General features: G+C 39.2%; 1 protein-coding gene across 1 annotated transcript in view; it reads right to left on the bottom strand.

The window, feature by feature from the left end:
- Positions 1-15,940, bottom strand: part of dph6 (diphthamine biosynthesis 6) — a 43,605-nt gene extending 27,665 nt beyond the window's left edge. The window contains exons 1-6 of the mRNA XM_057343240.1: positions 15,841-15,940; positions 15,612-15,703; positions 15,287-15,480; positions 7,791-7,864; positions 6,852-6,970; positions 21-82 (exon numbers count right to left, since the gene is read on the bottom strand). Of these exons, the coding sequence (XP_057199223.1) occupies positions 21-82; positions 6,852-6,970; positions 7,791-7,864; positions 15,287-15,480; positions 15,612-15,703; positions 15,841-15,863 (564 nt within the window). The 5' untranslated portion in view covers positions 15,864-15,940. The remainder of the gene's footprint in view (positions 1-20; positions 83-6,851; positions 6,971-7,790; positions 7,865-15,286; positions 15,481-15,611; positions 15,704-15,840) is intronic.
- Between the last annotated feature and the right edge of the window lie 277 nt (positions 15,941-16,217).

Genomic DNA, 16,217 nt, shown 5'->3' with positions numbered 1-16,217 from the left:
TGTGGTACAGACTGACTGACCTCTTGCAGACAGGACTCCATCTGATCCAGTGACTTTCCTAAATGTTTCTCTGGATCCAGTCCTGACAGACACACAACACAAGACGTTCTGATCAAACACACAACATGAACCAGAGTCACCACAGAACAGAAGAGAGACAGACAGATTGTTTTCTGACTGAGATATAGAGTGACTCTTGACGTTCCATTGGAAATGCACAATGATGGTGATGAATGAATGAGGGTCATGTGTCCATCACGCACTGACACCTGGATGTGATCCGTCTCTGGATATAAACAGGCCTTTGTTTTCCTCTTCCATAAACAAACACAAAATCTGCTAACGTCATGATTTGAATGCTGGGAGAGCTCAGAGGAACCACTGCTACAGGACATCTAATCAAACACTGAGACAGAAATAAACAAACAAATACAATCTAAACACACCGACAAAACTCTCTCTCTTCATGTGCATATGCAGAAGCCTCAGGGTCTCACTATCTCCACCAAACAAAGCCACTTCATAAAGCTGTTTCAACAAACTGTGTATTCCGTTTATATGAGGTTTGCAATAACTGAAACCAAGCTACCAAAATGTATGAACTGAAAGAAAACTTAGATTTATAATACGCAAAACAAAAACATTAAATATATGCATAAAAATAAACAAGAATTATTTTGAAAAAAAAATCAAGGCAGAACAAGTAACAGGGTTGCAGATTTCATGACAAAAAAAATCCAATTAATTTGAGAAATAACATGCTTTTTCTTCCAAAACTTGTTACGTACAAAAGATGACTTACTTTTTAAAAGTGAGGTGATTTCCTGGCGGTTAATCATATTTAGAATTTATATTTACTTTTCATTAAAAATGACACAGCATTTGTGCCTTTATCACTGAGTTTTAACGTGCCGTTAATTCCCCACCCTTCCTAAAACAACATTTGACAAAATCTTGTCTGCACATCCCGCATCCATTGTGAGGTTAAGCAACACTCATCGCTCACTTCACGTCAAACCGCTACAAGCAGCATAACCCAAAGCCATATTTCTGTCCTGACTGCAGTCTACTTTAACAGTCAGGCATTGTGTGGTGAAAGAGGTGTTTTTTCCAGCCTAACCTCAGAGGTCAGGGTCCTAACCACAAGCCCCGAGGGAATGCTGAACTCTAGACCGCGTGTTTTCAGAGAAGCGCGCCCGAACGGCGAGATCTGCATGGGATCAATGCAGCCTGGCAGTGGAGAGCAAGAGCGGGCCCAGTACTCGCCCCTGGGGAATGCCGCTCATAATTAGTGTGAGAATATCTAATCTCCTTCTCTCGTGTTAACCCCACACAAAGGTAACAGGGAGAACGTCATTAAAATTCAATCCTGTTTAAATATCCTTTCAATAAATCATGCCGTTTTAACAAATTATAATGACTGACTTTAAACTGCTAAGAGGACGGCTGTTTTATTTGAAAGACTAAAGCACTGTTTGATATGCAAGCGTATGAAGGATAAACTTTCAGGTTTCCTGTGAGGTGAAGTGCCTTCATCCACTTGATACTGAGCTACCGATGACCCAGTAATCTGAGGTTACGCATTAAAGTGTATCTTATCAACAGCACTGCTGCACAACATGTCACGAGCAATACCCTTATGCTTCTAATGAAATATGATGAATTCTGTGACTTTCTAGGCAGAGGACAAATGGGAGCACTGGAATGTTTCTGGCAGGAGAACAGCTCCAGAAATGATCGACTTCCTAAGAAGTGTACTTATTGAAATTAGGGGGTGGATTAAGACCTAGCATCTATGATGAATTTTTCGTTTCAAGGACCACCGAACGTGACAGCTGTAAAAATACTGAACTTCTGAAGCAGCGCATGCAGCACACCTAGACTCTGTGTCACATCCCAACCCAAAGAGCCTGACATCCTCTGACGATGGGAAGCTGCGGTCGTCGACAGGCCCGTCCTCACCTCTCATTTACATGATCTGCACGCCGTTCATTCCTCTGAACCTATTTTACAACCCGACCTGAAGCTAATGACCTCAGCCCCTTACGGCACATTAAACAGCAATAAGGCCAGTCCAAGCGCCATTCGTCTGCTGAGCGTCTGTTCTCGCTGCCCTTTACACAAGCAGAGTGCTTCTCAAGCCCAAAGGAACCATAAACCTGCAAAAAGTCTTTAACTCATTATTATCCTATAAAACAGAGATTTAATCCAATGAACTTTCGAGCCAGTGAACTGTGAGAAAATGGATTTTCAAGTTTCGCTTTACATTTCACTAGCTTCAAATTCGAGCATTTTAGGTCAAAAGAGCCCGTAATAGAGATTCTCTACATGTGAAACCCAACAACAGAGGCACGGGGTCTTTCTGCTAAAGATCTATCCAGCAGAGGTTTATCTGGCTCGTCTCCAACCTGTAATGAGCAAATGTGGCTGTCCCCACCTCACTGTTTTAATAAACAATGTTCAGCACATTATCCAATATTTACTGAAACTTTCGGCAGAGGATGGGTGTGATTTTTGAGTAATTCTATTCTGGATAGGGTTTTTTATAGTGTATCTGAAGATTTTGGTTCCAAAATGAGACAACTCTGTTTTAAAAATCATGTTTTTTTATTGTGCATTCCAATTCATATCAATCAAACTGCAGTTGGTTTTGATATAAGCCACAATAACTAAAGAAATACAGCTAACTAACACAATAAAACATGATAACATAATACAAAACATGATTTTTGAAAAGAGTTATCTCATTTTGGAACCAAACTCTTCATCTCTATAGTGATTTTCTATTCTATTCGATTCGACTTTTACTCTGCTGAATGCTAACTCTATCCACTATCTTACATTTATTATCAAATCTTGTGAAAATCAGTTGGATGGAACATGTGAATTAAGACGGAATCTAGGTATTCACAACTAGAAACTCAAAGAGCTTGCCGAGCATCAGACTGCAGGCAGGTGCAATGAACACTTGATTAGATATTAATTACATAAATTACAGGCATAAATAATAAAAGAGAAAACAGCAGGATCTGGGTTTTGATTTCAGTGCGAGAGATTTGAGAGCGAATGCCCGGAGAGCGACAGAAGAGCATCATTACACGCTCTTCAAACAACAAGCGCTCGTGTTGGGCCTACATGTTTAATTTGAAGCCAAGAGCGCAGACTGCAGATAGCGACGAGAGACGCCGAGGCCTGTGAAGGTTTTTATGGATCTGAGGAGCGCAGACTGACAGCTCGACTTTAATCTCAGCCGTCAGCCGAGAACGCTGGGAAAATTGCATTCATGTTGGGAAACGTTTCAGCTCTTAAACAGATGAAAAAAGCATGTGATGCTAAAGGCGAGCGTGTTCATCCTTTGAACGATGCTCTCCAAGAGCTGAGCAGAAACAATAGCGCTGTGATATCAACCTGATCTCTGAGCCAGCGAGAGGTTCCGGCAGAAAACCCAAGGTACGAGAACCCGCGCGCCAGATGAGATTAAGAGAGATCGCAACATTTGTTCAGCCACTTATCTGAAACTCAACAGCTGTGTGAGGAATAATAGCCGTCCGGTGAATACAATTCAGCAGACACGTCAAAGATCTTATCTTTTTATCCAATAAAGAGAATAAAACGCCAATTTCACTCTCGTCTGATGTTTATCTTAAATACTTAAGTGACAGTCTAATAACCTGAACATTGAAAACTTTAAACAAATAATCAAAAGTAATAAAACGTAAATCACATTCCAAACACCGAGAAACCTTATTTATAAATAGTAAAATGATATTTACACTAAGACACTAAGACAAGTGTTTTGCAGAGTTATTATAGTTTTGATTTTAGCTTTATTAATGTTTAATATTAACTTTTATTTTTAGATTTTTATGTTAATTTTAGTTCAAGTTTTAGCAATTTTGGTATATGCTTTTGTCATTTTATAATTCATTTTTTATGTTGCTATATAATATTGATTCATTTTTATTTTTTTTTTAGTTTATTACTATAATTTTAGTGCTTTATACTTATTTCTAGGGATGTAACGATTCACCGTGAGCCGGTTGAAAATCGGTTATAATGAGTGACGATTCAAATCGGTTGAGGTGTGAATTGAATCGCAATACATTTTCTGAACAGCAGGGGCCGCTATTTTCACTGCAAACCTAAACGTGGACATGCTGATATTTCTTAAATGCAAAAGAATCCAAGAAAAGCACAAGACAGTATTAGTTTGTTTATATTAAAGAGAGTTTTTCTATTATTAATTTGTTATAAAATTGCAGTTTAGTTTTGTTATTTGAAATAAAACATAATTTTATTATACAAAGAAACGTGAAGCATTTAAGAAATAATGCAAGGGAAGTTGTTCATTTCTAATTTGTTTCAACTCATTTTGTAAAAATAAATCGTGAGTAAATCGCATCGTGAGATCAGAATCGTGAATCGCATCTCATCGTGAGCTGAGTGTATCGTTACATCCCTACTTATTTCATATTTTCGAGGCAACATTAAATTTGTCCTGTAGTTCAGTTTTTGCAGTATTTTTTAGGTCAATATTTGATTTGATTTCAATGAACAGAAACACTTTCAGTTTAAATTTTAGTCAACTAAAATGGTGTATTGGCATTCATTATGTTTGTGTCACTGTCATTAGTAATACAATGATAAACAAACACTAATTATTATTAATATGCTAATAAAGTGTCTGATTTATTTCTTAAAATCAAGGTGAAAAGTGAGATGGCCAAATTGGTCATCATATGGCTAGTTGACAAATAAACCGCACATGTGTCCTATGGTGTGACAACAAAAATGTAGGAAAACAATGAAGATAAATCTCTGTTATGCTATTTTATATGATAAAATATAGTCATATATTATTAAAAGTATGTTTTCAACATTTTTGCTGCAAACACTGTACGGTTTATTAATTACCCAAATGCAAAAGCGATTACTATAGTAAGATCTTTCATGTGTAGTATTTCTGAACAGTTTCTCAGAAACCACATAAATCTGCGACCCCTGAAATGATTCATGAAAAACAGTGCAGAAAATACATTTCCACCGTGTGTACTGCAGATCTGTCGTGATGTTCTCATGACAACATCATCACCCACAATCCTCCACTGCAGATACGACACACGCACGCGCACGCACGCACGCACGCACGCACGCACGCACGCACGCACGCACACACACACACACACACGCACACACACGCACGCACGCACGCACGCACGCACACACAGTGACTGAAGAGCGTCTGACAGTGTTGGGAAAAAGGACTTCATTTCTATTTACACAGTTTCTACAGTTGATTTATTTTGTGCTCATATAGAATTGTTTTTGGGTATAAATATCTGTTCCCGAGTAAAAACCCTTTCAGTGTGTGTATACTGCAGATAATGTGAAAATGACTGTGATATGGTTTTTATATATCATGAGTGTTTATGTGAGAATGTCTCAATACACACTTATTTAGTCAGTCAATACACACAGCCGGTGGTCCTGACCCATAAACCCATAAACACCAGCGGCCCGTCATCTCATTTCTATAATCACAGTCGCCTGAGGCCGTACTGATCAAATCTTCCTGTATTACCTGTAGATCAGCGGAAGAACACACTGCTCCGGGCCGCAGTAATCACACGAATGTGTGGAATGTGCTTTTAAAACATGATTTGTACTGCGAGACGCTTCGGGCGAGTTCAGAGAACACCCATATTTAACAGTCCTGCAGCGCGCACACACACACACACACACACACACACACACACACACACGCACACACACGCACACGCACGCACACGCACGCACACACACGCACACACACGCACACACACGCACATGTCTGGTTTATTATCTCCGTGGGGACAGTCCATAGGCGTAATGTTTTTATACTGTACAAACTGTATATTCTATCCCCTATCCCTAACCCTATCCCTAAACCTAAAGATCATGGAACACTTTTTGCATTTTTAGATTTAAAAAAATATTGTTCTGTACAATTTATTAGCTTTTGTGCCCATGAGGACCTCAATTTTGGTCCCCACGGTGACACGAGTCCCCATGTGTTGGTGTGTATTCAGGTTTAGGTCCCCACCGGGATATACAAACATGAACACACACACACACACACACACACATGTTGGGTTTCCATGTTTTATGGGGACATTCCATAGACTCAATGGTTTTTATACTGTACAAACTGTATCTCATATTCCCTCCCCCTAACCCTAACAATCACACACAACTGTCTGCTCTTTTACATTTTCACAAAAGTTCATTCTGTATGATTTATAAGCTTGTTTCCTCATGGGGACAAAAAAATGTCAAGGATTTTGGATATTGCCATCTTTGTGGGGACATTTTGTCCCCACACCATAGGGTTTACCCCTCACACACACACACACACACACACACACACACACACACACACACACACACACACACAGGTCTCATGTATGTAATTCTGTCCTCAGGCTTTGAAACATGACCTCTAATACTGGCATACACAATTATGTGCTCAAAAACAAATTTTTAACATGAAATCATCATCTATTTATTTCACACACTTTATTGACTTGAAATGCACGTTGCTGTACTAAAAATGAAAAAAAATCCTTTCCTTCGTTTACAAAGGATGGTGTTTCAAAATGACCCCCGTTAACATGGATCTGTGAAATATTCATGCCAGGCCAGTAGTTGGTGATGTGATGTTGGTGTTTTGTAGTTTACACAGATAAGATTGACATTTTTGTTGATAAAAGGGCAGATCTCACGGTCTCATCTCTGTCTGTAATATTTGTATTTGTTTATGTTCAGTCAATAAATGTAAAATGATTGATATTTTTGTGAAGTGAAACACCCACCGATGGCTGCCACTTTGATGAGGATGGCGTTGAGTCCGCTGGATATCATCTCTCTGAGGAGCTCAGCCTGATCTCTGCGCCACAGATACGCCAGCGGTCGCAGCTGCAGTCGTGCACACCTGCAGAGAGAGAGACATATTATGGTATGTCAGGGGTTCTGCAGTATCAGTCCAGACGACAACAGTTGAGTGACAGCGGTATGTGTGTGTGTCTGAAGAGCTCTACACGAGATCGTCATAATGAGCAGGGGCTGGACTAAAATCCTCTTATGACAAAAAATAAAAACATTCTTAACAATGATTATAAGTTCATAAGAACCTTCCGAAGTTTTCTTCTTAAAATCAGCTTTAAAACACACACACACACACACAATCAAATGAGGTTATCCAAACTCAATCTTGGATCAACCTCGAGGAAAATGATCGTTCCAAAATGTTTGAAGATTTGTTTTCCAATGTTACTTCTCAGAAATGAAAAAACACAATTCTGTACATTTTATTTGATACATCACACAATTCTTTTCTTATTTCTATATGTACAGTTTTTTCTCAAGCGTTTATGTGATTTCTATAAAGCTGCTTTACAACAACGCAGAATTCAAACCGAATTGAACTGAAATTGTATTCAAGTCCAGTTTATTTATATAGCCATTTGCATCGTTTCAAAGCAGATTTACATGAGGAATATTTCCCAGCATGCACTGTAAATAAGTCAATGTGCTTTTAGTTTCGTCAGACTGTGTTTGTCCATAATTGTGAATCATTAATACAAAATCTAGAAAACTCCAAAGACAAGCTTTTCCTTGCAGCTCTAAATGTAAAATCAAGATAACAACAGACTGTCATGCATCAGAGACAGAATGAGTGTGTGTGTGTTTGAGATCAGATCATGTATGATGCATGTTATTGATATTGCACTGATAACACATGAAGCACTTACACATTCTCCACACGTACTCTCTGATAATCGGACAGGATCGCCCCCACAGACACCGCCTCGATATTCTCCTTTTCCTTATAAACAAGAGACAAGAAGACATGACATCGGTCTTAAAACCCTGCGTGAACTTCTGCACAACACAAAATATTGTAAATCACTGGTTCTCAAACTGGGGGGGCCCAAGATGGATCCAGGGGGGCAGTATATGAAATATAGAAATGTATCATAAATTTCATTCAATGAAACATCAGAAAAATAAGACCACCAACCAAAAGTATTAAAGCTCCAGCATTGCATAACAGAAATAGTTTTTGGTTTAATTAAAATTCTAAGTTTAAGATTATACGTTTTTATTTGGGGGGCTGCAAAGCCATGCACTAAAGGGGGCCTTACAAGAAAAACGTCTGAGAACCCCTGCTGTAAATAACTGAATGAGACTGACGGAGAATGTTCAAGCTCAGAATGGATAGAGAGTGAAACTGCTACACTGACATTATCTCTTTCTGAAGATTTAAAGAGACAGTTCACCATAAAAAAATCTCAATTCTGTCATCGTTTACTCCTCCTCGTGTGTTTGTAAACCTGTGTGAGTCTTTCTTCTGTGGAAGACAAAAGAAGATATTTTGAGAAATGTCTCAGTGTGTTCATACAATGGAAATCGATGGGAGTTCAGCATTGTTTGATGATCAACATTCTTCAAAATAGAAAGGGGTCTGAGTAAACAATAAAAGAATGTTGATGTTTGGCTGATCTATCTCTTTCATGGATGAATGTAAACTTGCTCATAACAAATCAAATCCACCGTTCCTTTACCTTTTAACATCGATTTCTTTACCTTGAACATAAAGCAGGTCTGTCGAAAGATGAAAATACAGCATACATCTCATATTTCTTATGAAACGCATAACACTTGAGGTCTTTGCACATACAGTCCGAAATTTTCGTATTTGGCTCTTGTTTGTACGGTGTCTCTGAATTGTTATAAAAGGCCACTCAAAATGCTTGACGGATGCGAAAAATGCATTAAATCGAACCCGGTCCGAATGTTTTTATGACGGACGAAAATATCGGAGGCGGTGTGTAAATGTGATTGACACAACGTGAGGTCGTATTTATTTTTTAACGTGCGGAAATTTCGGACGCAAATTTCGGACTCAATGTGCAATGGGCTTTACAGATGATGTAAAGAATCCTGTTAATGCAAAGACAGCAATTCATTAAGTTTAAATGTCATTATTTTGTCATTGTCTGACAGATCTCAGGCAATCCGAAGTCTTGTTGCTTCTATTATCTGCAGTAATGTGTTGAGTTTTGTGCTCTATTGGATTCAGTTGTGTTTGCGTTAACCCGGAGAGATGTCCGAGCTGGATCTATAACTATCTGTCCTGTATCTCTCCCTGCGGCTCCACGTCGCCCTTAAAACCGCTGACCGTGATTCAATGCAAATAACCGCAGGCCGTCAGACGTTAAAGAAACTGGACGTCAGTATATGGGAAGCGTGCTCGTGCCCTTGGCAAAGCCAGATAAGACCTATCGCTTTCCGTCATCACTAAACACCACTGAGCAAACTACATTAGGCAGAAAAATACAAACAAATTACAAGAGCTTTAGGCCAGAGTCTTTATCTAGTGTTTAGTGTGAGTGTGTCCCCCGTTACAAACATCTGCCCTTATCAGAATCTCTTCTAGAAACCTTCACATGACACCACAAAACCGGATTTTTATTTATGACTGGAATCATTTTTTAGATCTGTGAGTGTATGTTAGGGTCAAGCAGATCAGATGTTTCAGGGACATGGCATGTGTACTATGAAATAACAGCAGGATGTTTATTTTCGGGTAAAGAGCCACAGGAGAACATGAGCGCAAGTGTAAGTCGTGTCAGGTAAATGCCACGAGGACAGTAATGAAATAAATGTGTCTGGTCTGGTGTTATTTAATGAGGACACAACAGAAAGCTTTTCCTCTCCCCCTCCCCGCCGCTGCTCTCTCTCCAACCGCTCCAGCGCTCCTCTATTAGCCGCGGTATTGATCGCGGGCACCCTGGGATTGACCCGAGAGGTCATCATTTATGTATTAAGCAGGTTTAAAGGTATCTGTTTCTTTTTATGTGGAAGTAATCAGAGACGGGTTTGATTTTGTTCTCCACGCGCTGCGCTTGACTCCTGACACCTCGGCGTGCTGGAGCGATCGATCGCTGCGGCTCCGTTCCTGGGCCCTCGCGCCGGGAGAACTCCACCCGGACGCCCCCTAAAGCCCGAGCGGAACAGAAAACAAACACGGGTTTGTAAGGGCCTGACGGACCCCGGACTCCTCTGCTGATGTCGAGAGCCTTCAAATAATGTTTCTGCTACAACTTCAGGTACATTTCATATGTGACGCAGCTGTTTGGATTAACAACCATTCAAGTTAAATGAACATTTTAATTTCAATAACAACATGATATTTGTTCATCAGTATGAAGAAAACCGTGTGCACAGAACATCAGACTGCAGAAGCTGATACTGTATGTCTCTCCGCTGAACTTTCAGACAATCTAACAGCCATGCTCAATATTTCTCTTATGTGTTTTCCTCCTGTGATCTCATGAAGATAATAAACTCACATTATAAAGATATTTTAAAAAACCAATCGAGGGTATGCACGTGTCGTCACGTGAGCTCGGCGGAACATCCTGCTTGAGTGGTCAAACACTGGGCAAAATGAATGCTTACAATATCATTAAACGCAATATCATTTGAGTGTCTAAGAACACCTGATTCCTTTGTAAGTCATAAGGTAGTCGTAAGGATCACCGTCGAGTTTCAGCAAATAATTGCGTGTTTTAGTCGAGGTTTTTGTTCCTCCTATTGAACGCAGCCATTTTGCCTCAGTTTTACCACTCAAGGGAGCGTGTCCCGGCGTGTTCACTTGGGAAAGGGACGTCAATGCTTACCCTCTATTGCAAAAATCTGTATAAAAATATTTTTGAGGTTTTTTTTGTTACAAATGTGGCAATGTTACATTTGTTTTAATGTTACAAATGTTAAAATAAGCAGAATTTAGGAAGTGTTTTGTTTTTTTATTTTGCATTTGACAATGTTTGCATCCTTCAACACAACATATTTCCTCACCTCAGGACCATAAACAATGTGAGACCACCACAGTGGGACCCTTTAAACTAAGCCAACAGCACATTATTTAACATATAATATTAACATTCCTAAAGCCAGCGCTTATTCATCCTTTTTATTTCTATACCCCGTTATAGTGGGTTTCAAATTCTAATCATTTAAATACAAAATTCAAGCATGAATAACACTTAAATAAAATTTAAAAAAAACAAGATTTAACATGAACTGGGGTTTTTATACTGTGTTAAAATGAGTTGTTGTTTTAAATAAATGATCTCCATCTGTGTTCTGAAGACAAAAGGGATTTGAAGTGAAATCTTATGATTAATCGTGCCTCTATCTCTCTTTTCAATCTGATGATACGTGATTATATGGTCATTACAGTTAACTTCATAACACAACAGGGACAAAGACTTTATAACTCATTCAAATCGAATAATGCCACAGACGTTCAACATTTGAAAATAAGAGAACTTGTTGAATTTGAATCTTTTAGATGAATGTATTATATAAATCTGTGAGAATACCGTGAGAGATTGAGAGGTATGAGAGAACGAGAGAGGTTTAGGGCCCTCCTCCAGTTTATTCTGTAACAGTCAAAAAAATCATTACTTTGTGAGATTCAGCTTGTTTTCTGTGTTTTATTAAATACAATAGGAATATATGAAGTTTTATTAGCTGTAACTGCATGTCTTGATTGGTGAAAGAAGGAGTAAACCGATCCAATACTGTCATGTGTTTAATTCTGGCATAATATCCGTTGTCATTTATTTTATTAACAAGTCTTGAATGCTGCTTATTCGTTTTGGATTTCATTTCTTAAAATGGTACGTGTTTATTCTGGAAATACAGTCCTTACATGTTTACATATACAATGATCTATACATAGCCAGAGAAATGACACAAGAGAATCTTGTGAAGAAGGCAGTGTTATATAGGCATGTATGCCACGGATGCTTTATTTCAGAGGCGGCGGCTGCAGGTGGCACTATTGCACCGTCACACGCACATCAAACACGGCACACCTTCAAAACTCATTATTCCTGCTTGTGTCATTTGCTCGGAAGATAACATTTAATTAAGTGCTGGAGAAATCTTTTCAAATATCACACTTTCCAAACACAACACATTCCTGACGCTCTCGTGTAAGAGAAATGTAACAGCTCATTATCGTGGCCTTCCTCCCAGCCCACGATCAGACTCTCACAGCCACTCACAAGAGAGATGAAACAACCCTCCCGTGCACTCATCTGGACAAAATCAGCTTCATGTTAATTCAGGACAGGTCGGCAAAATCTCCATTTCTCTGCCAGTACAGTTACAGTATATGTTTGTGATATCTGAGCACATAACGTTTCAACCTAAAAAAAGAAAAAAGAAACGTGCGCGCTGTGTATTTCAGAGTAATAATCAGACAAATCCTAAAGCAATGCTGCAGGTTCAACACATCTTCATCTCGATTGACACAGACTGGTGTGCGTCCACAGGATTTACATCCGTTACTGCTGATCCCGGATCAGTCTGCCCTCCACAAATATAAACACCGATAGGGTGATTCTCTTGAAACCTTGTCAAACATGATTTTTTGAAAGACGTATATTTTAGGCTTTAAAAACGAGGTCTGATCTATTTAAAAGCATTCATTTCAAAACTTTTTTTCAAAGCGACAGCTTCAAAATCTCATTACGGTTACCCTCTTAAAATGTCAATACCACAGCATATGTTGCTAAAAAAGAAATGCTTGTTTTTATTCTCTATACATAATTATATTTTTATAGTAAATTGACTACTGTTTCAGTAACGACCATCAATGTTTTTCATTGAATATTTTAATTTGACTCTAAATAACAACATTATGCATTTGGACATAGCGGTACACATTATGGTTATTCATTTATGCGAGGTAGAGAACACAAGTTTCTTTATTATGATTGTGTGTGTGTTACTGAATGATATGTTTTGTATTTAAATCATTACTGTCATGATGTTTGAATGATCAGACCTTAAGCACTAGTGAGGAAAGAAATTCTGTCTTTATCATGATTGTAAATGAAGAGCTTATTTGCAAAAACAGATAAGTAATTATTCGTTTTCAAAATAACCCAACTGCAGTTTGATTGATATTACTTGGAATGCACATAAAAGAACACAGAGTTATTTGTTTTTACAAATGAACAGAAATAAGCTTGACGTGACTCTAGTTTAGATGTCTGCACTTATCTGAAATCAGTTTAAAGATAGAAAGTTTTGTCGCGTGTGGATTAAATGTGATTTCAGACCCTGAACGTCTGAGACTGTGGGTGAGGAGCACACGTTTACATCACACCACAGACAGTATTTCACTGCATATTCAAATCATCTATCTGATTAAAATCATACATGTATATTAGATCGCCTGAGTGACATGAATAAATAACAATATTCTGTGCGTGCAACCTTTATGAAAACATCACTTTCCTCTTTATATTCAGACCTTAGAGCGTATAAAAGATGGACGACATGCCCACTGTAGAAACACGTTTGAGATATGGCCGCTGCCGTCACTTGGAGCCGGAGACTGCGCAGTAGTGAGTGCGAGGTGCAGCTGCCCATAGTCACAGATGACTCAATCGTAAATGAAGAAATCGTCTGACCACGCCCCTTTTTATAACATCTTATAATTAAGGTCAACTAAAACCTTATTAGAAAAACAAGCACTTGAATATACATTAGGAATGTAACGATTAGCGGTTTAATAGTTTACCGTGATAATAACGTCCAACGGTTAGCATTACCGCCTCATACTTTAATGACCATTAAACCGTATCGGTGTTCCGGCTTGAAAAACCCCGTCCAGCATCAGACAAAGTTATCAAGAGTATAACGTGTAACATGAAACATGTCATGTCATGTCAGGAGAGTAAATCAGGAGTTTTGACATTGGGAAGAAAATAACGCCAGACACACCTATTGATTCACGTCTGCTCCTGTGAGTTTGTGATGACACTGCTTCACTAATTAGGACTTTCATCCAAAAATCTGCACAAAAATTGTGGACATTTAGACATGTTTATTTCATATTTCTTTATGCAAACCCATCTTTTCTATTCATTTCCATTGACTGATGTGATATGATGATTTTTAAACCCACTTTCTCCTGGGTCCTAAAGTACACCATTTCTCACAACACACGCAGACAGATGATTTGCTGAATTGTGTTGTTTATATGACACTTAAGGTTGTGTTGAACCTGAACTAGGAAACTTTTACCTCATGTCCCCAACATGCCATGACTAATATTCATGTTATTTATTTGATGTCCATCAAACAAAAGCGCATTTACAGTTAAACTCGATATTCAATTTGGTTTAGAGCAGTACTTTTTTTACATTTCCAGAACATGTTAATAAAACCGTGCTAATATTGATACGCGTGATCAGTTTGTTCACTACAATGCAATCGTGATTTGAAATTTTCACACCGTTACATCTCTAATATACATCAATCAGCGTGAAAAGATCTTGCTAAAATGACCGAAACCAATATATTTGAGGCGCAATTTTATTTTTTTGTTTGCCGTGAGTCCCGTTGGTTTGGCTTCACTTGATTCAGACTATAAACGTCTCACTTCGAGAATAAGTCCTGATTCTTTCTGCTCATATTTCAACATCACGTTTCTCTTGACTTCACGGTTAAGGCATCGATCCTTTCCGTTTCTGATCTGTTACACAGAAAATCAAACAACATACAGACGACTATCTGATGACCAGACGCCCCTGAGCGACAACCTGCGACCTTCTGACCTGTGAGATGGTGTACAGATAGATGGGTAAAGTACACAGCAAACGAGCCTCAAACACGTGAAGTACACACGGACGTGAAACACAGATCGCTCAGACGTGAAGGAGAAAAGAAAAGAAGAGACCAGAGAGGTGAGGAGGAGCTAACAGTCGGAATATCTGATCTCAGTCCAGCACAAACCAAACTTTCCTCAACTCGCAGTGTGTGATGCTTGAATGATGATAATGTTCATTAGACAACGCGTCAAGATCAACTGGCATAACCAGCGCGGGCGACATCACTTCCTGTCAAATCCCTTCACCCCACAACTACTCATGCAAACAGAAATCTTCCTCTCAGAGCTCCAACAGGAAGTGATGCGTGAGGTGTCAGGGGTCTCAAACAAAGAACAACAAAGATAACTGACAGACGCCTGCTTCACTAGGACGCACACATGAATGAATTATTTGGCTGTTGAAATAAACATTTTCTAGCACACGAAATGTTGTGGTGTTGTCTGTCAGATGCTGAGCAGTCAGAAGAAGATCGAGAGGTGTGATGTTCGAAAAGGAACAGGTTTGTGTGTGATCATGACCTTCATCAGCACACCTGTAGTTGGTGTTACCTTGACAAGCTGTAAGAGATGGTAAAGGTCCTCCACCTCGTCTCCATCGCTCTGACTGTATTCTCTTCCCGTGTGCAGACTGGAGCCCTCAATAGTGCGCCTGTACAGGGGCAGATCAAGGGCTTCGGCGTATAGATCCACCGCCTGATGTCCGACTGTCTGATACATATAACTGTCCAGTTCATCTGAACCAACTGACACACAGTTTAAGGGTTTTATTCAGAGACACACATGGCATGTTTAGAGTTCTCATTCTGACGGTGTTATGTGATAGTTGTGTCCTAATGTAACACGTGTGTGTAGTAGTTTCTGTGTGTTCTCTTACCATGTTTGTGAGGCATGAGGTTGGCGAGAGCCACTATAGTGTGTCCGGCAGATACACACTGCATCATGTTATAACAGCTGTCTTTACCTCCACTGAAACAAACACACACACACGGGCTCACGATCAGACTGCAGCTTTCATTTGATCACGCGAATTTACAACTCACGATATTTTCATCGTCATCATCACTACAGAGTCAGGCTCTGATATAAACACAGCGACATGTTACCTTATCAACGCGACAACCCTCATGTTGTTAACACAGCGCTGTCAATCTCTCACGTGTTTCGCGGGTTTGTAAACATTGCCGCTACTTCCGGGAGACTGAAGGACCCTGATGAAGGAGGAGGCTGTCTTATCATCTGCCTGACTGAAAATAAACGCGGAAGTAACGAATGGATTTAGTAACAAGACAAGTATTTAGTAAAATTACACGTACAACATTACAAGTGTCTGTTAACGTTAAAAGATTAAGTGTTCCATAAATGATTTCCGTGTTGAAGTGGGAGTCATCAAACTTCCGAGAGCACGTGTCGTGAAGGCAGCATGATTCTGTTGATTGGTACAGCAGGTACAATTGGAGATCAGTGGTTAACATATGTGATA

The sequence above is a fragment of the Triplophysa rosa genome, linkage group LG10 (genome assembly GCF_024868665.1).
Source record: "Triplophysa rosa linkage group LG10, Trosa_1v2, whole genome shotgun sequence".
NCBI classification, from domain to species: Eukaryota; Metazoa; Chordata; class Actinopteri; order Cypriniformes; family Nemacheilidae; genus Triplophysa; species Triplophysa rosa.
The sequence above is the reverse complement of the archived record's forward strand: the minus strand, read 5'-3'. Positions and strand labels throughout refer to the sequence as shown.